The sequence below is a fragment of the Crocuta crocuta genome, unplaced genomic scaffold (assembly GCF_008692635.1).
Source record: "Crocuta crocuta isolate KB4526 unplaced genomic scaffold, BGI_CrCroc_1.0 scaffold331, whole genome shotgun sequence".
NCBI classification, from domain to species: domain Eukaryota; kingdom Metazoa; phylum Chordata; class Mammalia; order Carnivora; family Hyaenidae; genus Crocuta; species Crocuta crocuta.
In genome coordinates, this window is record NW_027531015.1 from 282404 (window position 1) to 308710 (window position 26307).

The 26307-nt window shown below is 37.5% G+C and overlaps 1 protein-coding gene across 1 annotated transcript in view; it reads right to left on the reverse strand.

Moving 5' to 3' along the window:
* Window positions 1–959: 959 nt before the first annotated feature.
* The window catches only part of ANXA5 (annexin A5), a 30722-nt gene continuing 5374 nt past the window's right edge, over window positions 960–26307 (reverse strand). Inside the window, exons 2-12 of the mRNA XM_077770883.1 lie at window positions 20418–20499; window positions 18814–18908; window positions 17560–17673; window positions 15635–15725; window positions 12525–12604; window positions 12048–12104; window positions 6240–6333; window positions 4791–4886; window positions 3240–3298; window positions 2893–3015; window positions 960–1490 (exon numbers count right to left, since the gene is read on the reverse strand). Coding sequence (XP_077627009.1) covers window positions 1428–1490; window positions 2893–3015; window positions 3240–3298; window positions 4791–4886; window positions 6240–6333; window positions 12048–12104; window positions 12525–12604; window positions 15635–15725; window positions 17560–17673; window positions 18814–18908; window positions 20418–20499 — 954 coding nt within the window. The 3' untranslated portion in view covers window positions 960–1427. The remainder of the gene's footprint in view (window positions 1491–2892; window positions 3016–3239; window positions 3299–4790; window positions 4887–6239; window positions 6334–12047; window positions 12105–12524; window positions 12605–15634; window positions 15726–17559; window positions 17674–18813; window positions 18909–20417; window positions 20500–26307) is intronic.

The window sequence follows — 26307 nt, forward strand, 5'->3', positions numbered from 1 at the left end:
CTCTGCATCAGAATTGCTTATGCGGCTTTAAAAAAAAAAGCAATGTTATATGTACATATAATTTTTAAGGCTCCATGGTTATTCTGATTAGCAGCCAAGGTTGTAAACAAGAACAAATTACTACTTAAAAATTTTCAAAACGAGAGTAATCCACTTATAAAAATGTCTTATTACTAGCAATCACATGCTTTTAAAAAATACTTATCGAAGGGTGTCATCGCAAAAAGGAAACTGACACCAATTCAAGAAGCAGTTTGAAGGCAGAAAATTGAAAGGTAAATATTAGAAGAAACTGCTTCTTTCTAATAGATATTGCCTGCTTTCTTATGACAAAGAAGGTAGCAGATGAAAATAGGAAAAACAAGTTAATAATAAGAAAAAGCAAATTAGTGCTCTGAATTTTTAGGTTGTTTTATTTATTTTTTAAATTTTTAGGCTGTTTTAAAATAGCTTTTCTACTAAGCAACTAGCATCATAAGCATCACCTTAACTGATGCCCAAATAGATATGCTACAAATCCATCAGAGACCCCTTTAACCTCTCCCTCATTCCAACATGCAGAGGGATACAGCTGCAGTTCACATTTATCACTGCAAACTCAGCTGTCAGTTGATACCATTGTCAATGACTAGCTTGAAAAAAAGTACAGAGAGCAAACAGATGGTTACCAGAAAGGAGGATAGAAGGATGGGCAAATGGGTGAAGGGAGAGGGAGATACAGACTTCCAGTGACAGAATGAATACGTTAGAGGCATAAAAGGCACAGCATAGGGAATATAGTCATTGATACTATAACAGTGTTCTATGGTAACAGTGGTAGCTTCGTGTGTGGTGAGCACAGCATGACATATAGAGTTGCTGAATCACCACGTCGTACACCTGAAACTAACATAACATTGTACCAACCATACTCAAATAAAAATGATTTTTAAAAACTTTTTCTGAACACATACACATAATTCAGGAGGGAGGAAATGTTTATTTTTCATTAATCTTTTGAATGCAACCACCATAATTTTTCAGGTTTAATTTAGTAGCAAACTTGATTAATAACGTTTCCAGGAGTTCATAATTTCAAGGCTAAAGTTCCAATGAAGGAAATACAGTTATCAATTTAATATAAATGAAGTTTTTAAAAAAGGCTAAAAGCAGTCTCATACTTAAAAAGAAAATATAAATGATCCAGACTTTAGACTTTAGTAACATAAGTACCTTTCAGTACTACAATAAACAGAAAGATCTTAACTGAATATCAGAAAGAAGCACCTCTATTTTTCTTCTGCAACATGTATGTTTTGGTCATTAGCATGCTAGTATGAATGAGGCAATGTGTCAAGCACTGGCATACAGAAAGTGCATCGAGATGTAAAGGAAGGTCGTGGTGGCAGTGGGAGGCACGGCACAGGGGTCTCTCTCCAGTTGGTACCTCAGTCATCTTCTCCTCCACACAACAGCAAGAGGGCTTTCTTATAGTCCCCAGATGTATCACTCTGAAACCCAAATGTACTCTGTTAAGCATCATGAGTCACAGAAGCTGCAGAAAGTAAAAAAAAAAATAGATGTCTGGCAAACAGTTTTATTCATATGACTTTTTTCCCAAGTGGATAATCTCTATGTGTGTGACTTTCACATCAGGAATGTTATCCCAGAAGTGTCCTACTGATGTAACACACTTTTAACTTTCTAATTTTACCCCTTCAAGGCACAGCTCTAAGACAGTGAAGTACGCTCTTCTTCACTCTAGCGACACAAAGAACAAGAAAGATTTTACAATGATATTCAAATCAAGCTTTCTAAACTTCTAGGGTTTTTTCCTTTTTAAAAAAAATCTTTATTTTTTTTCGAGAGAGAGTATGAGTGGGAGAGGGGCAGAGAGAGGGAAACACAGAATGCCAAGCAGACTCCAGGCTCTGAGCTGTCAGCACAGAGCCGGATGCGGGGCTCAAACTCACAGACTGCAAGATCATGACGAGAGCTGAAGTCAGACAGAGGCTTAAATGACTGAGCCACTCCGACACCCCTAAACTTCTAAGTTTCTAACATTTACCATGTGCCTGGCTAAGGGAGGCAATCTGGGGGCTATGTGGCTATTATGTTTTTGCTTCAAAGACAGAAGCAGGTAAGCTTGACCTCTGCTTATCTCATATACAGATATGTAGGATAAATTAGTGTTTCAAACTCAGAGTGCATGCAAGTGAGAACTCTCCAGTGCCCTTCAAGCCATCCATACCATACACACACACGCACACAAAGTTCAAAGCTTGCTCAGTTGAGATATTGCTTTGCATATGGCCCACTTTCCCTTTTATCAAAAGAAAGAAAAAGTGAAAAGAGGGAAAGAAAAAGAGAGAGAAAAGAAAGTCAAAAGGTCTTAAGCCACATTTAAATATAGGCCACAGTCTCCCTTGCTTTTAAAGGGATAAAAATGATAGTAATACCTAAACTCTACTTATTTCTCATATAACCTGGTTGGTTCTTTCCTGAACTATGAACGAATACCATAGACAAGCTGGTAACAGACAATAAAAAAAGGAAAGTCTGATATGGGAGGAAGGAGGAACTAATAAAGACAGCCGGAACTAATAAAAGAGAAAGAACAAACACATTATCATCAGGGACAGAGGTTGGGTTTGTTGGGTCATCTCTCACCACTACTAAATAATGCTTCTAGGCTCACAAAAGCCTCAAACCTTTCCAAGAGCCAATCTTTCACTTGGGAGCCATCATCCATACTTTAGGAAACATTATGCCAAGTTTTAGAAGTCATAGCTCTAATCACATAACTAAAATTGGAAACTTCAGCAAGAACTGGGTTCTCTCATCCATGTCTTACATGCTATCTATTGGTCTGCTCTGGATTTCTCCAGATAATTTAAAGAAAGATTCTATTACCTTAATCATGGAATAAAGAGAGGTGGCAAAATTCTTCCTGAACTCCTTCCTAATGTTAAACAAATCAACCTCGCTCCTGGACACCATGACTCTGATGAGGGTATGATCATCTGTCCCAGCTCCCTTTAAAAAGGAAAAAAAGAGAAGCACATTTTTTAAAAATGTCAAATATGGCATCAAACTCCCCTGCGTTAGGATGAATCAATAAAGTAAAACAATCTGGTAGTATGTTTTAAGGAGAACAACAACAAAAAAAAACCCATAGTCTATCATTTCAATCATAATAATACACAAATATAACTAAAGAGATAAATTAATTAGATAAAAGATTCACGGTATGCACTTACCTTCATAGCATAGTAGAGGGTTTCTGCAAGATAGGCAGGTATGCTTCGAATAGATTTCACTAAGAAAATAAATAATACAACAGTCAGACGCTATTCTGATAGCAAAAGAAGTAATTAAAAATCAAAAGTTGCTTCATGCTTATTGCTCTACTTATTTACAAATTACAAAAGTACCTAACAGGCTGAAAAACTGCTCATTTGCAAACTGATCTGATCTCCTTATTCACCAAGTATTTTCTTAGAAATTGGAGGATTGGGATTTCCTTAAAGTTCTGAGTTCTACATAAAAAGGTATGTAGGACAAGGCATGTGAGTTTTTCAACTACCCTTTGTTCTATGAGCACATTTCTGCTATCGCAGTTTGGGTGGCCTGGGCTGTTACACCACCACTTTCTTCATCTTCAATAAATTATACAAACATTCTAGAAGCTTTCAATCCAACACATTCAAGCAAATAACACAAGGTATTCTCTCCATATTTAATATCTATGATTTACATAGAGCAGCATGAGACTTATCTAATTCAGTAGAAACACCCAGATAAACTGATAAGAGAAAAAGAGTATCTTCCCTGAACATGTATGTATCTACTCTGTGTCAGGGCTGCTCAGATCTCAGTTGGCTCAGCTTCAGAAACTATCCATATAAAAATTCCTTAATATACAGAAGTAACAATCCATGAATTGGGGGTGGTGGAGTTATTCTCTCTTTTCCAATGCTTAAACAAAACAGCCACCAGTAACTAAAAATGTCATTATTTTAAGTGTATTGTAATTATAAAGGGACTGTCTAAAAGTTTTCTAGTAAAATTCATTAACTGTGGAAGTCAGATCAAACGCTACCACTAGTGGTGGTTCATGAACATTGTTAGCTTACTCTCCAGAAGACAACACAAAACTCGAGCTCAATGCCAAATACTCAGAACAACCAGCACACAGGTTCACCCCAAACCCATATGAAAACTAGGGCCACTGGGAACTCACAAACTAGATTCTTCGGGTTTGGAGAGTATATACTACTATCATAAACTGCACAAACTCAGTTCTCCAATTTTTCCAGATCATTCTGAATATTTAGCTGAAACAAATTTCCAAATTAATCTGTAAACAATCATTATTATATATCTTCCATCATACAAAAGATATTTTTTCTAACTCAGCTGCCAATTCTTCAGTCAGCCTCAAAGCTGTGAGGACAGCATTCAAAAAGAATACTATAATTCCACAAGTATCCAAAATATTTACAAGCCTCTGAGATACTGCCCATGCTTCAGATTCATAATAAAATAGTAGTATTTTTAATGCAGCTTCAAAACGACTTTTAAACAATTGTTTCAGTATCTGCACGGGATTAGATGAACTAACCAGATTAATTCTCTTCCAACATCAAAACAGACTTTGAAATGGAAATTGAGGAGTTTGCTTCACCCAAATATCACAAGCCCTTCTTTTAATAAAAAAAGAAATGGTTATTTTCAGATACATCTTCAACTGAATAAAATGCTTTAGCTCTTAACACCATAAATTTTATATACATTGTAAAACTACTTACCAACAGCAAGGAGTAACTGCTCCAAATTACCAGAAGTCTCTCGGTCAATGGTTTCCTCAATTTGAAATCCTGATATAGTCATGTATTTATCAAACACTATAAAAAGGAAAATAATTTCTTAATCATGTAAGGATCATTCTGCAAGGAAAGATGACACTTACTCTAACCAGGTATTGTCCTACTGAACACAAATCTCCCCTTTTTCTTTGCTGACAGAACTCTGACTTTGTTGTAGAGCCTCAATATGACAAGCCCTAAACAATGAATTATAAATATTCTTTGTTCACTGATTTCCTGACCTCTACTTATGAGTTATAACCAATGAGACCCAAAGGTAAATCTGCTGGAGAGGATTCTGAGAAATCTTCCTTTCCTTATTAAAAAGTGATAAACAGGGGCATCTGGGTGGCTCAGTCAGTTAAGCGTCTGACTTCGGCTCAGGTCATGATTTCACAATCTGTGAGTTCGAGCCCCACATCGGGCTCTGTGCTGACAGCTCAGAGCCTGGAGCTTGCTTCAGATTCTGTGTCTCCCTCTCCCCATACCCCTCCCCTGCTCATACTCCGTCTCTCTCTCTTACAAAAATAAAATAAACACATAAAAGAAATTAAAAGTAAATTTTTTAAAAAGTGATAAGTACTGGTGCCTGGATGGCTCAGTTGGTTAAGCATCCAACTTTGACACAGGTCATGATCTCATGGTTCAGGAATTCGAGTCCCGTGCTATCAGCACAGAGCCCACTTCAGATCCTCAGTCCCTTCTCTCTCTGCTCTTCCCCTGCTCATGCTCTATCTCTCAATAGTAATAAACACTGAAAAAAAATGTATTAAAAAAAGTGATAAACAGATATGATTAATTTGTCCCTTTCTTCTTGCTATTAAAGTTATTGATAAATTTGGAGCTTCAGTAGCCATCCTGTGAGTGAGGTACAGAGCATGAGAAAGAAAACCCCAAAATACCAAGGACAGTGGTGCAGAAAAACAAAAAGAGCCCAGGTCCTGCCAAATGAGCCAAGGAATGCTACCTACAGAAGAGCCAATTTTTAAAGCCCCAGTTAGTAAGGTCTCCTGTCACTTGCCACTGAACTTTTTCCCACCTGACACCACAAGAACGAATGAATGTCTAGAGCTGAGGTCGTGCGTACCTCTCCTTAGGGGGAAATACCTGAAGTGAGCCACGGCTCTGTGATTCATGACTGTGAGAGTAACGATCTAAAGGCCTAGCTCCCTTGTCAACCTCTGATGGGTGCAAAGGGGGCTACTAAGGATCTCTAGTTCTGTAAACACTACAATAGCTACAAAGAGAATGATGAGACTTCTCATGGCTACCAAAAGGAAGAAATAAGAAAACTGATTCACTGAGTAAGTGCCTGTTATATAGTATATATTTTAGTACACTGGCTTTCAAAATTAACCAAAGCACCTGTACCATACACATTTTTTCACTCACCCCTTCTCAAATGAGACACACTTCGTGTTCCAAAGATGGTGATGAACTTCTCTTCATCTGTCCCCCATTTCAGTTCTCCAGCTTGAAACAAAGCCTGTGAAAATTTCAACCTCAATTAGTATATCGTTCCTCCATGTCATTTCCAGGTTCTGAATCATACCTGTTTTACTCCCTGTACCTTAATGCGCCTGATTCACCATTGTATACTTTTCTGTTTCCTAAATTCAATGAGGTGAGTATGGAGCTATTTTGGAGCTTGCCACTGAACTGTGCCACAGATTAAGGACTCAAAGCAATCAAGCACAACAATGGGGCAAGGTTAATCGTTCCCAAAATGTCTACCATAATGCCAGTCTTTCAGGGGCAATGGTGTGGTTGGCAGAAATTTGTGATCACCTCACTCCTGACACATCCACCTACAGACTGGGAAAGAATTTAACTAGGAGCTAAACTGTCTACATTTTCTGTTTTGCTTACTCGGCAGCTGTTCAGGAACACATGATAAAAAGTAAACTCCATTATTTTCTCTTTTTAGCTGCAGTTTAACCAAAACTAACTACAAAGAGTTTTCACATTTCTAAAAGATCACAATGGGGGTGCCCCCATGGCAGTGGCTCAGTCAGTTAAGCGTCTGACTCTTGATTTCAGCTCAGGTCATGATCTCATCATTCGTGAGTTCAAGCCCCATGTCCGGCTCTGCACTGAAAGCATGAGGCCTGCTTGGGATTCTCTAGCTCTCTCTTTCTCAAAAATAAATAAACATACAGTAAAATTAAATAAAAATAAAAGATCACAATGATTTTTTTAAAAGGTTGTAGGTGTACCACAATGCCTGGCATACGGCAAGCAATTAACATATACTTGTTGACAATTAACATATACAACATGACTTGTTGTTTGAGTGTCCTGATTTACCTCTTAAATGGAGAATACATGTTTTTTAGTATTCATATAATTGCTAAAAAAATAAAATTATATATAAATATCATCATTAAACTTTATTCCACTTATTAAGATGTGGATAATTTATTAAAACCCAGTGAATCATCCTTTAAAATGTCTATACTACCCTTTTTATTCATTTCCAGGTAAGTCTACCTATTAAGCCAAGACAAATGCAATTTGCTACGCCTGCTACTAGGAGCTGCCTTTATGCTCACAAGTGGCAAACCACATAAGGACAGAAGGTGATGTGACCATAGCATGTGTTTAGATGAAGAAATTTTGATCATAGTGTGTTTAAGAATGTAGATTATGATGAGACAGATCTATTTTTTGTTATATTTCCAGGGAATTTTGAAAAATGAGTCACAATCTTTACACTCAATTTTGAAAAGGATTTATTTTAATTATAAAAATAAATAATACCAACTCTGGTCATGTGAGTATGTTCTTCAAAACTGAAAAGAGTTACAATGAAAGCTGTGCAAGTATCTAAACTTTAGAACTACATCATGGTATTATAGACTTGTCTTAAAATAACTCATATCTAATTACAAAAATAACACATATTCGCTGAGAAATTTTATAAAACAAAAGAAAAAAACATAAGAAAAAAATTACCATGAATGCCAACATCCTAAAGACATTAGTTACTACCTTTAAAATGTTTTCTACACATAGATAAGATATACATACACACTGACACCTAAAACAGGGGGTATATTCTATATAATCCTGGAAGCATTACTGAAGTACTCCTTTCTGAACAAGTATTCGATATTGCTAGAAATTTTCTCTACTAGGTATAGGAGACTTAAGCCTGTTAAAATGGAAATAATTTGCTGCAAATTATTAATTATTATTAAAATAGCCATTTTGCTATTTTAAACTAGAATCTCTCGGGGCACCTGCGTGGCTCACTCGGTTAACTGTCAGACTGGCTCAGGTCATGATCTCATGGATTGTGAATTCAAGCCCTGCATTACGCTCTGTGCTGACAGCTCAGAGCCCGGAGCCTGCTTCGGATACTGTGTGCCCCTCTCTCCTCTGCTCCTCCCCTTCTCTCTCTCTCTCTCTCAAAAATGAATAAACATTAAAAATAATTTTCTAAAACCTAGAGTCTCATAATTTTCTTAAGAGAATTATGTTTTAGATCAATATGTATTCTAAAATTACTAAATAAATCATATGCAGTAATGATAAACTTCATATGGAATACTGATTTTTAAGTTTTGGTTTTGTCTTGCTTGAATGTAAGAGTCTTTTCTAAATGAGGATGGTGAATATCCATGGAGCTGCTCTGGATGAGGGACCCTCACAACCTCCTCATCCTCTCCTCCTCCCTCAGAGTGGGCTTTACAGTTTAGCTCAGTTTGACAACCTCTGGTTCAGTGCAAAGTAGAGGTTTTGGAGTCAAAAAGACCTGGTCCTTGTCCTTATCTGTGAGATCTTAGATGAGTTACTTAATCTCTTCTTGAGTCTCAGTGTCTTCACCTACAGAGTAGGAATAATATTTCTAGAGAGGCATTAATGCAGATTATGTAACTTAGATAATGAATGCATTAAACAGTATCAGGTAATCAAAAGCAGGTACTTGGTAAACACTGACTCCTTCTCTTTCCCTTCTCCTCCCCCACTTCCCCTAACTGCTCAGCTTTCTCTCCATGAACATAAACCAAGAATTTGGACGGGGGGAGGAAGTAAAATCAGTTTAACACATTAAAAATATAACAAAGTAAAGTGGATTATCTACAAAATGTTAATTTCCCAGGTGAATGACTCACTGGCTTATCAAATTCCTGGAAAAAGAAAGGAATTCTCTTAATGCCAGGTATCAGTAGAGAAAAAAGCTTATAAAAGGCCAAAGGCCCTGTGGTTGTCTCAGCTTACTCTCAATTAAGGAATCTTAAATTCCCATTAATGAGAACAGTCCAGCTACCCTTGCTGCAAGAATTAGGTGTGTTTCTTTTCATAATGGTAAAAGGATAATTATTTTTAACAGTCTGAATTAATTAATAATAATACCTTTTAAAAAATAAAAAAACTGGGGTGCCTGCGTAGTTCAGCTGGGTAAGCATCAGACCCTCGATTTTGGGTCAGGTCGTGATCTCATCGTTCTTGACTGAGCCTTGCATCAGGCTCTGTGCTGACGGCATGGAGCCTGCTTAGCATTGTCTCTCCTCCTTTCTTTTACCCTCCCATGCTCTCTCTCTCTCAGTAAACAAAAACAAAACAAAACAAAAAAAAGACTCAAAGACTAATGGCCAATGTAACATGTTCTGTTGTTCTTAATCACCAAAAGGGTAAAGAAAACCTGGATTCTATTTAAGGGATATTCTAAGGTAACTTCGTAAGATGGTTTTCAGATATAAAGTTTCCCCTTCACGGTTCTGAATGTTCATATCCTCTGCACAGCAGGTAAGTGACACCTATATAGCCCTGGCACTCAAAATGTGGTCCCAGGACCACAAAGGTATAATCTGAGAGCTTGTTAGTAATACAGAATCCCAGGCTCCACCCAGACCTACTGAGTCAGAATCTGCAGTTTTAAGGACATCCCCAGGTGATTCACATGCACTTAAAAGTCCAAGAAGCAATGCTATACACTGAGTGCCCTGAGGAGAAAAATCAATGAATATGAGGTAAAAACACACTGTTTCTACTCACTAGCCTCACACTGCAGCAATGCTCTCATTACATCACCAATTGTGCTGGGAAACCAGCCCAATGCATGCTAATGTAGGACCCACTGCAGTCATCTGAGACCACTAGAGTTGGCTTCTTCCACTGCTGACCACCAAAAAGCATCTAGAATTCCTACTCTTCAGAGTAGGCGTATGAGAATCACATTGTTTCCTACAAAGCCCACAAATAATACTTGGAAAGCAATAAGGTCATCTCTCATAGTTGGGAGTACTGGTTTGAAGGACTGACCTAGAACTTTCTCCTCAAGGAGCCAAATATTCTTTTTCTAACAATGCAGAGTTAAGCTAGACCTGTGCTTCAAATCTATATTTAATAAGCCTTTTACATGATACAGGAACCAGGGGAGAGGAATTAGCAGGCAAGAATACAGACTGTCATCTAGCTGAAAGAGAAAGGGCTTGGGGGTTAGACAGGCCTAGGTACAAATCCAGCTCCAATACTAGTCAGTGAGGACCATGGGCTTGATTCTCAAATCCTTGAGCCTCAGTTTCCTTATCTACAAAAGAAAAATCATCCCCTCTACTTCAAAGTTATGTACTAATCCATTCACCAGTTATATACCAAATACCTACTAGATGCTAAATCCAGAGAATACAAACTGAACTGAAAGCTCAGAGTGCCCTGGGCAAGCAGACAAGTAATAGGCAGCTTCAATATAAGGTGGCTGGACTGGGACAGGAAGCTGGAGATTCTGTAGTCTTTCCTGTAAGGGCACCTGACATATATTGGGAGGAGTCAGGCAGGGAGACCTGAAAAGTAGCTAACCTGAAGACTGATTCCTGCAGAAAAAATAGTCAGGTGAATAGGTGGAGGAAGAGTGAGGTAGAGAAAGAAAGATCAAGAGAGGCTAGAGGCATAAGAAAGCAAGGGACAGATCACAAAGAGGCTTATAAACCACATTTAGGGCTTGAACTTTATTCTGAAGATCATGGGATCCACTGATGTTTTAAGGTTTTATATAGGGATGTGACACACGTTTGCATTTTATGGAGGACAGTGAGAGAAGCATCAAATATTGCATAGACAGTCTTCAGTAAATATTATTTGCTTTCCCTCTGTCTTCAGCTAGACAAAAAGATGCCAATATTCCAAAGCCATTATAAAATCAACCCACCCAAAAGAATACTAACACCATCTCTTTCCCATTAGCAAAGTGGGATTACACATCCAATGGCTGTTTCACAGAGAAGCCAACTGGAGTGACTTGAAGTGAATATGACCCTTCATTTTTCAACGGTATAGGACCAACAATCAGAATTGTATACTGAAACATGTGACCAGAGAGACAGGACTATGGTATATGATTCTAGGAATGCAAATAATTCTTTTATTACCAATTTCCAGTTTTCAAGTCTCGTGTTTCAAATATTTCCTAACACTATTTCCTACATTTGATTACTTATGTTTTTATAAGTTTTTTATTTTAATTCCAGTAAAGTTAACATGCAGTGTTATATTAGTTTCAGGTGTACAATATAGTGATTCAATAATCCTATATATTACTCAGTGCTCATCATGGTAAGTGTACTGTTTAATCTCCACCTATTTCACCCATCCTCCTACCCACCTCCCCTCAGATTACCATCAGTTTGTTTTATTACTTATTAACCACAGTAAGACTATACTGGGGTTTAAAAGCCATTTGAGTATAGAATTTCATTTGGAAGTCACTAAAAAGCAGCTGACAAGAGAACAATCCTATTTAGAATTCTATCAAAAGAAAGGTGGAGGAATTCCCACATACTACAATAACCTGTAATCTATGATTTCAGACACCATTTATCACTAAAATACCTTATTATTTCTTTTTTATCCTTTCCTGTCAAGACACCTACTTCCTCACTGACAGCAGAATCAATAATACCTGTGCTTTTTGGTAAAATTATCTATTTTGTGAATTTCCATAATCACCAAAAAAAATATATATCTGGGTGAAATTCACTATTTATATGTAATTCATTTTATTTCATTTCAGTCTGGGGACAAAATATATTACTGGCCAGAGCAAAATGAGAGAAATATACTTACATGGGTCTTATGATTTATAAAGGGCCCATAAATAAGAATATTTTAGATGCTATAACAATATATATATGATTTTCCATTAGCATGGATTCTTTATTCATTTATATGTCATAATAAAGTCACCACACATCTCACCTGAGCATCTTGTTCAACTTGTGCTTCATCAATTCTACCATCAGGGTCTCTATTAGCCTATAAGAGATAATGTCACATTACTGAATTACATGAGTAGTTTTATTCAAAAGGAAAATTGATTCCACCTGACGGTTGTACACAAAGAGCTCTTTCTCTTAGGAATAATATGGTTTTAAGATAGCAATTCTACAATACTTCATTCATCACACAGCAGTGTCCAAAACCAATCTGACCCTATCGATTTTAAATCCTAGGAATGAAAGAGAATAGTGATATCTTACACTAAACAAACAAACAAGCAAACCTGTAAATTAGCTACTAACTATTACAAGTTTAGGTCAGATATTCTGAAACACAAACACAGGCAAGCAAGTACCAGAAATGATTAAAAGAGTTTTAAATGACCTTATTTAACCAGATTCAGACCAGTCCGCTTCAGATTTTTAAATCAAACTACAAATAGTCTCCGGCCAATACCTGAAGGAGAACCACCAACATCCTCTGGTAGTACCCTGATGTATCCCCAACCACGTCATCTTCCAGGCTCGAGCCATATTCTGCAACAGAATTATTTTATACTTATTTAGAGCTTCTTTCAACTAAACAAAGACATCCTGCCCCATTAATCAAATGGAAGAGACATAAAGAAATACTTGATTAGTATAAATGTTCCCTACTCCATCTCAGAGTGCTGTAAAGACTAAAGGCTAATGCTTCCATGAGTGGCTGATAGAAAAAAAATTAAAGTCTCCCAAAAGCTGTCAGTTCAAACCTAAATCCATGACTCAGCCATTTAGAAATGCTCTCAACCAATGTAGACACATGATGGTACAGTAAAGCCTCCAACATACAATTGATCATAATTTTAAACTTTGTATTGCTTTCTTTCAAACGTTTTACACAATTAGTTTCAAAAGAAGGTCTTCTATTCTCTAAAATTCTGAGTTTTTTTCTTTAGGCGTGACCATTCCTTCACTTAATAAGATATTTTTCCTCTACAGCAAATAAGGTTAACTCTGAAAGATAGCAGTGATATTTTTAAAAATGCCCCTTCCCACCTCTATTTCCAGTTATTCAGCATAATGCCATAGTAAAGGGGAGAACTGGTATCTGTAAAAGTCTATATGCCCTTTTCACTAACTTTCAAACAGCTGCTATTGAAGGCAGCTCAAAGACATTTAAATATTTAACCATTATCTGAAAGCAGACAAACTTTAAAAGGTTGGCACTTCTATTTTAAAAGGTCTAAAAGCTCTAGGGGTGCCTGGGTGGCTCAGTCAGTTAAGTGTCTGACTTCAGCTCAGGTCATGATCTCACAGTAAACGAGTTCAAGCCCGGCTTCCGGCTCTGTGCTGACAGCTCAGAGGCTGGAGCTTGCTTCAGATTCTGTGTCTCCCTCTATCTCTACCCTCCCCATCCCCTCACAATCTCTCTCTTTCTCTCTCAAAAATAAAATAAACATTAAAAAATAAAAGGTCTAAAAGCTCTAAAAGAGCTACATGTTTAATTCAATGAGTTATCCAAATACAAAACAATTTAAAGAATCTTCTTATCCCTTCCTCTACTACAAAACCATATGTTTAACAATCAAATCCTTTCAAATACTTTTCCTCTCTCTGATTTAACCCCCTCACACTTCCCACCCACCTAGGTTGAGACATAACTGCCTAATCACCTCTCACACTTATAGCTAATCAGATTTGAATCAAGAAGCTGATTAGCCTCCTTCCTTTGCTCCTTCAATACTCCACTGTCCCATTCAGGGATGTGCAATACCTCTGAATCAAGTCCAAACTTCTAACCCAGCCATATAAAACCATCTACAAAACAGCCTGCATGAGCCAATTTATCTCCTGCACTAGACATGCACATATCCTCCATGGCAGTCAGGTTCTTTCCATTCCCTCAATACACTTTTCTCACTGCAGTCTCCATGCCATTGCAGACAGTGACCAAAATGCCAAAAATGTTTTTGTCACCACCCCAAACCTACCTAGTCTTGAAAGCTTGTGTGGCTGTACCACAGGGCCTCTTCTAACATCAAAAGCCTCGATGACCTCTCTGGTCTAAAAAATTCTTGCATTACAGATTTTTGGTATTCGACTTTAGTCTGGGTTTTACTATCCTTTAACAACTGCATATTTTCTATGTCATGTCACCCCTAAATAGATTGCAAACTCCTTATGACAGGAGCTATGTTATGTTTATCTTTTGTGTCATTCATGCCAGCCAGTACACTGTTCATTCATGACACACCAGACACATAGTTAGTGTGCATAATACGTGACCATACAGTTACTAGACTCTTACAGCATTCCATAGGTCATGCAGCACACAAAGGCTCACTCACCAGTGTCAACATGCAAGAAAGAGATCTCTGAATATTATGTCAGATAAAACTCTAAGGTGATTTTCTGTAGTTAAGATACATGTATTCCCCTCTGGCTTACTGGCTGGGACCTATCCAACTATAAAAAGAGAAGCAGGAAAGAAAGATCCAACACTTCAGAAAGTTAACTATTTAGCTGCTATAAATTTCACACTGTTTTGACTTGCTGAATTACAATGTCATTCCTAAGATTAATAAACTGATGCCTAGATTGAGACCCATTTTCCTAGCAGAAGGCATTCAGCTAGTTGGTCTGTTGACTGGGCTGACCATCTGGATAGTCTGCACCTGCTCAGTCAAGTAGGACAAAGAGTCTGGTACAGAAACGCTGATGAGATGAGACATGAACACTTTACCTTTACTTTTTATTTCATTTCCTTGGATCCATTCACAAAATATACTTCAGATTGAAATACAGATTTTTTTCCACACAAAAAAAGTAAGGTACGCCAAAGCGAAAAATTAAAATGCAGAATATCCAAGCATTACCATTAGCTAAAATGACACATTTACTCAAACATTTTTATCAATTCCAATTTGGACATGGTTTCTTTTCCAAAATTCTACAAGGGTCTTTCAGAGAACTCTTAACTTCTACTAACTTAAAAGTAATTTTCTGGGGCGCCTGGGTGGCTTAGTCGGTTAAGCGTCTGACTTTCGCTTAGGTCATGATCTCGCGGTTCTTGGGTTCGAGCCCTGCGTTGGGCTCTGTGCTGACTGCCAGCTCAGAGCCTGGAGCCTGTTTCAGAGTCTGTGACTCCCTCTCTCTCTGACCCTCCCCTGCTCACGCTGTCTCTCTCTCTCTCTCTCCCCCCTAGAAATAAATAAAACATTTAAAAAATTTTTTAAAAAAAAAGTACTTTTCTTTAGGAAGAAAACCTACATCCATCTTGAAGTTAAAGTAAAAGAAAAGCAACCTGTATGTCTCTACACTAGTTGCAAACTCAAAGTAAAAATAAACTCCCATCTTCATCAGGGGATTCTCATAAGTACCAAAATAAATACAGGTACAGTAAAAAGCAGTCTTTTCTTCACTGAAGAAGAAAACTAGCTTGAATGGTCGCTCAGTCATTCATTAACGCAACTGTTCCTCTAGCAATCGTGTACGGCCTGCCTCCTGTAACTGAAGAACTGCGCTCACTTTAGAAAAATGAAAAAATGACAGTGGAGATGAAGGGGAAACAGTCAAAACATTTACCTTCTTCATAGACTTGTTTTATGGCTCTCAGTTCTTCAGGTGTTCTTGAAGCAATAATTTCTGTCAGTACTTTTTCATTTGTCCCAGCTCCCTGTTTGGAAATTTAATAGAGAAAATATGTAAATCAGAGGAAATAAACTTATTTTCCTAGAATAGATGTTACCCCAAATTGCATAATTATATAAACATAACATATAAACTATCCATATCATATTCACTTCTTTGTATACAAGTTCTATTAGTTATAGAAATAAAAAATTTCAAACTAATTTTCTCTGCAAAGACAATTTTATCCTTTTTTGTCTAATGAAAAATAATACTTACTGCATGTGTGTGTGAAATGACACATAACAGAGTCTATAAACTCATAATCATATCAGTTTCATTCCAAATAGTTTAAAAGCAAAACATGCAAATGAAACGTGAAATTAAAAAGACCAAAATAGTAAAAATGAAAACTTTACATAAATTTATATGGAGGAGCACTGATATTTAAACAATCTGTACCTCAAAACATAAACTCTCTGACCTCAAATTTAATTCTCAATGGAATTTCCACAGGTAAATTCTGTACCAAAGGAAATAATAAATGCAGCATTGTTTAGTTATTAGGAACTGGATTAGTACAAAAGGAATTGAAATGTGCTTTCTGGAATTTTGGAAAATACAGTTGACACCTGAACAACATGGGGGTTAGGGGCAATGACCTCCCCCAGTCAAAATCTGTGTATAACTTTTGGCTCTCCAAAAATGTAACTATTGATAGCTTACTGTTCACTGGAAGCCTTACTGATAACATAAGGAGTTGATTAGCACATATTCTCTATGCTATATGTACTATATATTTTTAAAATAAAGTAAGCTATAGAAATGTTATTAAAATCGTAAGACAGAGAAAATACATTAACCATTCTGTACTATAAAAAATCAGTGTTGTTCAAAAGTCAACTGTAATTTTAGTAGGGTTTCCCTTTTCTGATTGTAAAAGTCATATCTAAATTAGAAGACATAGGCAATAATAGAGTACAGTTTAATTTTAAAAGATAGCATATTTAATCTTACTCCTTATATCTGTTTCTTTTCCAAAAATCAAGCCCTGAAAAACCTATGTTTATGCTCTGGCAGTGTATCAATTACTGCTGAGATTTCAGAAGTACTCTACAAAAAGGCCCTTTTTCAATAACTTGAGATTTTGTTTACTCCAAAGAAAGCACTTGAGAAAAACGAAGAGAAAAAGCACAGAAAACTTCCTAACTTGGTAAGCCCTCGTCTCCTTCCACTCCATAAATAAGAATCCCTGTGCTACATTATCTCCTTGCTGTTAAATCTCATTTTGCCCATTCAAAATCTACTGCTACTTGTACTATTTCCTGCCCCAAAGATCTATACAAACGTTTTAATGTAGTCATATTTACACAATATTCCAAGCACCAGTCAAGGAAATATACATTTAGTTATTTGCTACAATGAAATTATAACAAGTTTACTAGCTACTATTTTAGTATTATACTATTTTAGTATTTAGAAGTACTACAGGAAAGAAGGAAAGGGTATTAGATAATCTTTCCTTTATGAAATTCACTCTGTAGCTTTATTTTGTTAACCTAAAATGATCAACAATATTATTATTTCATAGTCAGGCATTTTAAAAACACATCTCAAAACCAGAAAACAGGCATGAAAATAAAATATAAAAGGCCACAAAAATATTAAAATTTTAAATAGTTACTATTACTGAGTTAACTATACAAAAAGATTAAATATCACACTTGTAATTTTCTCCCTCCTTTTCGTCGTATTGCCTCCTACACAATTTTGTCCCACAAGAAACCCTCACAGAAATAACTCAAAAAATTGTAAATGTAATTACCAACACAAAATAACATGATTCATGACAGGAATGCTCCTCTCACTAATCATCTTACCTTAAGAGCATGCTTCAGTTCGTAGGCATCATAAAGTCGAGAAGGTTTCATCAGAGCCACAATTAATTTTTCAAATTTTCCAGTCAGTTCTGATTTCAGGTCATCCAGAAGATCCTAAATCATGGGAACACAAATGTGTTAAACAGTAACAAATTTTAAGGAGATTCTTCTTAAATATAAAACATAGCCCTTTGCTCTAATGAATTAGTTATGCTACTATCTCCAAGTAGAAAAAGGCATGAGTTAAACAAATCCCCATAGTTTTGAATAATGTACCCTTGATATTTGACCTAAAGCTTACACTAAAGCAAAGCCACTTCCGTATCAAGGGCTTTGTTCCCACAATATGATTTTCTTAATTCCAATAGTTAAGAAATGAATATTCTTAAAAGGTAAATTAGAGATATTTTTAAAATGTTGTTCTGAGGAACGTATGTATCTTTAAAAACAATTTTCCCAAAACAAAATCATAAATGCATTTTTACAAATGACAAAATCTGGCTTATCATACCTATACTAAACAACTTTTCCTCTCGATATCAAATAATATTTAGATACATAAGGAATTATGTTTACAATTATGCTCCCGACCACTGAGAGACAGCTGCTACTCTGGAGAAATTGTGTATATAATTACAAAAAGAAAAGCAGTAGTCCCTACTCATTTCAGTCTCAGCACATAAGCACCTAGAAATTATATTTGGAATACTTTTTTTTGTTTGCTTGGCATTTATTTTGCAATGAGATGATGAACACAAGCTTTCAGAATAACCAAACTGTGTTTAAGCTTTTCATATATGCAATAATTCATTTAAGAAACAAATTTGGTTTTTACTTTGAATTGTTAATCAAATAAGAGCATTTAAATCAATGAGTTAGAAACTCATTTATTAAAATACCACTCCAAAAGGAACCGATACTGTGACCGTGTCAGAACAAAACATACTGTAACACAGGCTCACACCTGGAAAACAGATAATGAGACAGTCCTGGGTGGGAAGCAGGGAAGGAGACAGGCAGCTATTACCACGCGATCTTTTGTCACTTTCCTTGCATCAAACAAGGAAAAACAATTATGAGGATAAGCTGGGTGAGCACTACAAACCAACAGCTAATATTAAGAAACTAGAAAAGGAAAAGGAATAATAAAGTCAGAAGAATAGAATAAACACTGTTAACAAAAGACTAATAGAGTTCAACCTTAAAATCATATAGGGGCTCTACATTCTAACTTAGGATGAAGTGTAGTCTTACCCTGCCAAACAGAGTTTTAAAAGCTGCAGCAATTTCCTGGCGCTGAGCATTGCTTCGGGATGTCAACAGAGTCAAGATGCTCTCCTCATCAGTGCCTGCAATTTAGGTCCAAAAAATTACATCTTGGTTCCCACACATCCACTGTTTCAATAACCTTTGTGACCAGCCCACTAGTCACTTCCTTACCTCATAAAACAGACTTTATTAAATAACTTATTAAGCTATAAAATGTACAATTTGGGTGCCTGGGTGGCTCAGTCAGTTAAGGGTCCGACTTCCGCTCAGATCATGATCTCATGGTTCATGGGTTCGAGCCCCATGTCGGGCTCTGTGCTGACAGCTAGCTCAGAGCCTGGAGCCTGTTTCAGGTTCTGTATCTCCCTCTTTCTCTGACCCTCCCCTGCTCATGCTGTCTCTCTCTCTCTCTCAGAAATAAATAAAACATTTAAAAAAATGTTTAATGTACAATTTATAACACATTATATTTTCAATATAAACTACTACCCCCATTCCTGATGCATTTTTGTGAAGTAGGAAAACATTCCTGACTTTTAAAAAACTTAGTGCACTGAGTTTTCTTGCAACAGATAGTTACTCAAATAATGGCTATTCACAAGGCACAACATATTGGGTGTTACAGAGGATTAAGAGAGGAGAAAAACAGATTCTGGCTTCAAGTTCTAATTTAGGGTAAGAAGAAAAAAAAACAACTACAGACAACCTTGAGCTAAGGCAGAATGTAACAAGTGCCTCGGGAGAGGTCTAGGTGTTAAATGGGGTTTCAAAGGAGGTCCTCTTAGCTGACAGGGGGAAGGAGTTTTGGGAAAAGCTTCAGGGAGAAGGTGACTACCTAAAGAGTCTTGAAGGATGGAAGGGTTTTGTCAGGCTGTGATGTAAGAAGGGAAGACAGGCTTTTAGAAGGAGGGAAAAGCTCAGCAGGAGCAACATATAGGGTTTTCACTATGAGCAGATAACACATGGAGTGGTACTGTAAACTGATTCCAACAAAAGGCACTGGGATACTAAGGAAGCCCTTGCACGGCCGGAGAGCTAACGCTAATCCAGCTACAACAGGAAATCTCACAAGATATTCAGCATGGAAAGTGATGGGGTCAGAGCCAGTGTGGAGAAGGCAGATCTCCACACATGGACGCTAGTGCAGAAGGAGCCTGAGGACAGAGGATGAATTCTGTGTAGAAATCCTCAAGATGAGAGGTTTATCATACATGGCTAGAAAGGAATCTGTGGAGAGCTAAGCTGAATGCAAGAAGCCTGCAGAACCAGATAGCTGATGGGGCAAAGTGAACAAAGACCTGCAGAGCTGACCACTCTCAGGAATAACTGCTTATCTACTCAGTCAGCTGCCTTCCAGGTAAACCTGAAAAGTTAAAAACGAAAGGGGCTGAATTTAACTTTCTGTTCAGTTCTAGAGATTGAATATACTGGATATCAGTCATATTATTTTGTTACTTTCATGTATCTTTTCTCTTTCTATACATGTCAGATAAAATTACTTTAAGATTAATCTTATTGTAAATCAGAGACTTTTTGTTTAGAAAAACAAATGTCATGTTTTTTTAAGAACAAAGAAAGGTTGAATTTACCCAGGCCTTTCATGGCTTTCCGAAGAGTTTCTGCATCAGCCCGCTCATCAAATCCAGGGAAGGCAGTCACAGTGCCTTTAACCTGAGACAGGAAACACAGTGATATTATTCATGGCATGACTAACATAACAAAACTAGTAACATACAGAAAAAGCCATTTTTCTATATCATGTTTAGTCTTTAAATAAATTTACCATTTGATAACCCCATTTGAAATAGGAAGAGGACCACTTACAGTTTGGATTAGCAGGACCAGTAAGCTATCCTGGCCCACGTGCAAAACCATTAACGGGAAGTCTGACTCCCAAGGCTCTCTTCCCAAGGGCATCACCCCCAGTGATCAAGCCCCAATGATACCTCCTGATTCACAGAGAGCACTTTCTTACAGGATTTTTTCCATTAAGTCTCTTGTCACTTTGAGGACCATGCTAATCCTGCATTAAAACTTGATGTCCTATCCTAGAGACTCAACTCCAAGCAATGTTCTTACTACATAACTCTTAATCTAGTCCTGTTTTTTTAAATTTACTTAGGGATTTTACGATTACCTGGTAAAGCTTGAAAAGACATTTGATAATTCATATTCTAAATCTTTAAATTTATAACTTTATAAAAGTATATTGGAAGACATTCTTCAAAAGTTTTCCCATTATACTTATTTTGTCATATGTGTAGTGCTTTTCATCATCAAAATATTTTAATATCTCCCCCTCAAAATGTGTATAGCACTAGTTCTTTAGAATCAGAAGGCTTTATGAATACTGAGTCATAAATTTTTATCTTCTGATAAAAGGAGGATCCCAGCACTTATTTTTACTAGTAAATGTTTTAGAAGTCCTTCAAAACTCCTATCAAGGTTGAGGAAAAAACAGTTATAAGGGGAAAGGAGTTGAGAATACTTGTCTGGCTTATAATCGCGCATGTTTTATTATGAATGCATGGGAGCAAAATTACCTACAAGGAAAAAATCCCTGGCAATTTCACATGGTTCAACATAATTAAAAGGAGCAATAGGTTGAGACAGAAATTGATCAAGATTTGAGAAATGGTTCTTCAAAATTGGCATGGATTGGGAAAGTCGTATGCTCAGGTCAAACTGCAGTCTCTCTCTGTTTAGTGGGACCACTTCACATTGATCATGAAGACACCATCAATATATCATCATTAAAAATGAATAAATACCACAGGTTCTCTGAACTGTAAGAACTTAGGATGGACAGATGACTTAGTTCACCAGTCTGTTTATTCATTCACTCAATAATCATTCTTTGAATGCTTTCCACATGCCAAATATTGTACTAGTCACTAGGAAAAGGTGATAATCTCTAAAGTCAAGAGGAAACGAGAGGCACGTAAGTAATCAAGTGCAGTAGAGTATACACACACACATACACAGGTTTCACCTGGGTACATATACACATAAAGGAGGGACCAAGCTGGGAAGAATGCAAAGAAATCCGAAAAACTTCCCCAAAAATGTCTTGAAAGTTACGTGTGATTTTCCAAGGCACATCCAGGAAAGTAGAGAAGTACAGGGAGGTATAATCCAGCATGCATGAAAACATGAAAGAATGAAAAACTCTGGTGCTTTGGACAAAGGGTTAAGAGTTTGAACAGACTGCAACAAGCAGTGTTTGCATAGATAAACAAACATGGGGAAGGTTAAGGAGGGGTGGGGGCAAGGAGGAGCTGGAAAGCCATGGTAAGAAGTACAGACTTCCTCCTGTAGGCATAGGGAAGTCATAGAGGACATCTACAGAGGGAAGAACAATGTTGATCCTGCACAGTAATATTACTAGGACTTGAGTGGAGACAATGGAATGGACTGTGCAAGAGTGGAGACAGGGCACTATTTTAAAAACTAACACAGGAAGAAGATAAGACCTGGTCAAAGCAAGGAGCAGTGGCCATGGAAAGGAAAATGACATGGAAAGGAGCAATAGACATGGCAGAAGGGAATTAATTCTAGTGATTCCTTTCTTGGATAAGGAATAGGATCACTGGTTTTACATTTCTCTCCAGTAGGCATACTGGAAGAGAAATAGGCTTTGCCAGTTACCAGGGCACACTGGAGCTGTGTGAGGAGCCTATGACAGAAGGCAGTATTTGTGGGATGGAAAGGAGGGTTGGCAGAGAAGGGAAGGTCACCTACAATCACAATGGCAGCTAATATCTGCTGAGAGTGGCAATGAGTCAAGCACAGTGCTCAGAGCTTCACATGGATCATCTCCATGAAACCTCATTTTACCTTAGAAAGGTTTAGAGAATCATCCAAGGGAATAGCAAACAAGTGGCCAGAGCTGTATTTGAATACAGGCCATTGGACTGTGGGCTACCAGTCATGAAGCTATCTGGCCTCCCAAAGACAAAAAGAAAATCTCCAAAGAGGGTGATGGCATGGAGAAGACAAATGAGAAAAATGTACCAGAAGGAAAGGAAGAAAAGGCAGTGTCCAATACCGCAGAGAAGTGAAACAGGAGGTGAGAGTGAAAAGGGTTCCCTGGACTTAGTAATGAGGAGGTCTTTGGTGGTGGGAAAAGCCTGATTGGAGAACAGTGAAAAGTGAATTGCAAGGCAAAACATCTCCATGAACTCCAATTTTACAAATATAGGTTTTTTTTAAAAAAAAAACATGTTTCTAAAAGCTCACTTAAAAAAAAAAACACTTTATCCAGGGTCACCAGAGTGGCTCAAGTCAGTTAAGCATCTGACGCCTGATTTCAGCTCAGGTCATGATCTCATGGTTCCTGAGTTCAAGCCCTGCATCTGGCTCTGTGCTGACAGTGCGGAGCCTGCTTGTGATTCTAGGTCTCCCTTTCTCTCTGCCCCTCCCTCATTCTCATTTTATCCCTCTCTCTCTCTCAAAATAAATAAACATCTAAAAAACACTTTATCCAGTTTATAGGCTATGAAATTGCTAGTAGATAAAGAGGTTAAGAAGAGGCTAGATAAGAGAGATTTGCTTAAAAATACATCTGACCTGGGACTGGAGGAAATGAGGTAAAAGATAGAAGGAAGAGGAGTACCCTCAGAATCTCAGCTACTCTCTGAAGAAATAACTGCTGGTTGTATTTTTAAGAGCTTTCTAGAAATTGGGAAACACGTGCTACATTCCACATGATCCGAGTCATTGTCAAAAGCTGGCCAAAGCCACGTAGTGGTAGTAACGGACCAGATGTGAGTCAGACATGAGTCACAAGGGCAAAGACTTTGTTTGGACATCCTGCCCAAACCCTATCCCTGCCCACACAAAAGTGTCTATACTGGGCAGATGTGACTTTCCATGACTCATACCAGAGGGCTTCTCCCTCTTCCTGTAGTACCCACTGGCCTCAAGTTAAACATTTATACCTTACCAAGGTTAACTCCAACTATAAGTAGGTACTGTTCCCTTCACCCATTCCCCAGTCTGTCCTCAATTACCTTCACTCCTGGCCACTAATGCCTTATCAAGGAAATTATTATATATCCTTAGACGATATATGGCCAAAACATATAATTCCCTCTTCTAACTCTCACCTTCAAAATTATCCACTCTTCTAGCTCTATAATTTTGTTGGCCTTTTTTTTCATTTATTCTAAATGAGCAAGTTCTTTACCTTCAAAGACTAGGCAGGCCAAAATAAAATGAATAAAATTAAACCAAAACACAAGTGAAGGGTTGCTTTTCTAGACAGAATTTAAAGAAACAGGAAAACAACACAGAAATAACTTCAAATTTAGGGTTGCCTGGGTGGCTCAGTAGGTTGAACGTCTGATTTCAGCTCAGGTTATAATCTTATGGCTCATGGGTTTGAGTCCTACATCGGGCTCTGAGGCTGACAGCCTCAGATTCTGTGTCTCCTCTCTCTACCCCTCCTCCACTCACACTCTTTCTCTCGAAAGAAAAGAAAGAGAGAGAGAGAGAAAGAGAGAGAGAGAGAGAGAAAGAAAGAAAGAAACAAGAAAGAAAGAAAGAAAGAACGAACGAACGAACTTCAAATTTAAAGATGAGAAAACATTCACCTGTCTGGAACATTTTAAACTGAAGCTTTTCTGTAGGCACAGAAGAAAACTTAAAAGTCGTCTTTAAATCTGTCTTCCAGTTCAGTGTTATCAATACTTAATCAAATACCTACCCAACATTCCACACTAATACCAATTAGGAAGCAAGAAACCATGAAGCAAACCACGATAGCCGAGCATCTGCGAAGCAGCTATATAGTGATTTTTAAGTATATTTCTTCTGAGGCTCAGGTTTCACAAAACGTCCCTGGAGTCCACCACCAAGAATGATGGGGAATGGGAAAGTCAAATGGCAGAACTCTGCCTTCACTTCCCAGTCAGAGCAGTTCAGGTCTTATCTGAGGTACACTGTACAGGCCCATTAATACTTCCTATGATAATGGGTCCCACTGATAAGCAAAGAAAAAAATTAAAAATCACTGTACCAAGAAAGAAATGAGATGGGCAAGAAAAGAGGGAAAAACTAGTATGACATGATTATGATCTAAGATACAAGGTAAAATAAATATCAGGAAAAAAAAAACACCCAGAAACTCCAAGGGCACTGAGGAGTACAAACACAATCAGGGGTCAGAAATAAAATCTCAAGCTCTAATTCTAACCCTTGCTCCAATTCCATCACAAAAAGTAAAAGTTCAGGGTGCCTCAGTGGCTCAGTCAGTTAAGTGCCCAACTGACAGTGCAGAGCCTGCCTAGGATTCTCTTTCTCCCTCTCTCTCTGCCCCTCTGCAGTGTGGACATGCGCCCGCTCTCTCTCAATAAATAAACATTTAACAACAAAAAGTGAAAGTTAAATTCAAAGACTTAAATTTAAATTGGCCTTAGACCATTACCTTTGACCCTTTCTTAAAATCAAGTTTAAGGGGGAAAATATCACATAAATAGTTTAAGTTATATACACAGAGGTAGAAAAGAAGTTTGGATAACAAAATAAAGGCTTTGTCAGCATGATTTAGGTTTTTGTTGTTTCTTTAATACTCCCATGACTATGACTACTTCCCCACCAGGATAAGAATGCCTTCCCTTGGCAAATATCAGTAAATGGAAAGCTAAACTGTCTGTCAATAATTGTGATGCCTTGAGTTAGAGTGGGCAAATGCTTTAGCTTCCAATGAATACACATTTGGTATGGGGGTACGTGGGGTTCCATTTTACCTAACTGTTCAAGTCGGCATTCTGTGAACAGTAATTGAAAAGCTATATTACTAACCAATTTATTCACCAATGCTTCAGAAAATAAGCATATAGATTTTTCATATTAGAGCAGAGTGTGCATGGATTCACAACTTTATTTCCTTTTGTATCTAAACAAGGGGCAGAAACCTAATAAACAAGGTTGGTCCTACACAGAGGTAGGAAATGTTAGCCTCAAACCATTTTTAGTTGTAGGAAGAGAAATAATACAGAAATAAAAGACTATAGAGATGAAAGAGGATTGAAAGAGCATATATACCCTGCTGTTTACTAGACAGCACCTCCTAAATATTTTACAAAGAACGCAAATTCAACAAATCCCCTACTAATTATCTTTTCCCACACCTCAAACCTGTAATCCTTCCTCAAAGAAAAGACAAATCAACCACTCAGTCAAGCAAGCCACTCATCCTGAACCTACCCAGACCCTTCACCACCAACTACCACATGCATCCAATCTGCCCACTCTCTCCGACAGTCCCCTATTTAAAGTTCCAGCCACTGCCTACTTTAAGTCTTTATAAAGATTTCACTGGGACCATACCAGTAGATTCCTAACTGGTCTTCCAATACCCAGCTTCTCTCTCCTTCCCTTCCTCAACCCCTGAACCACCATGAGGTCTCTGCAGCCCTCAAATGCAACATCACACTGGCACCAAGGTTATTGTTGCTAAGTGTAAATCTAATCATG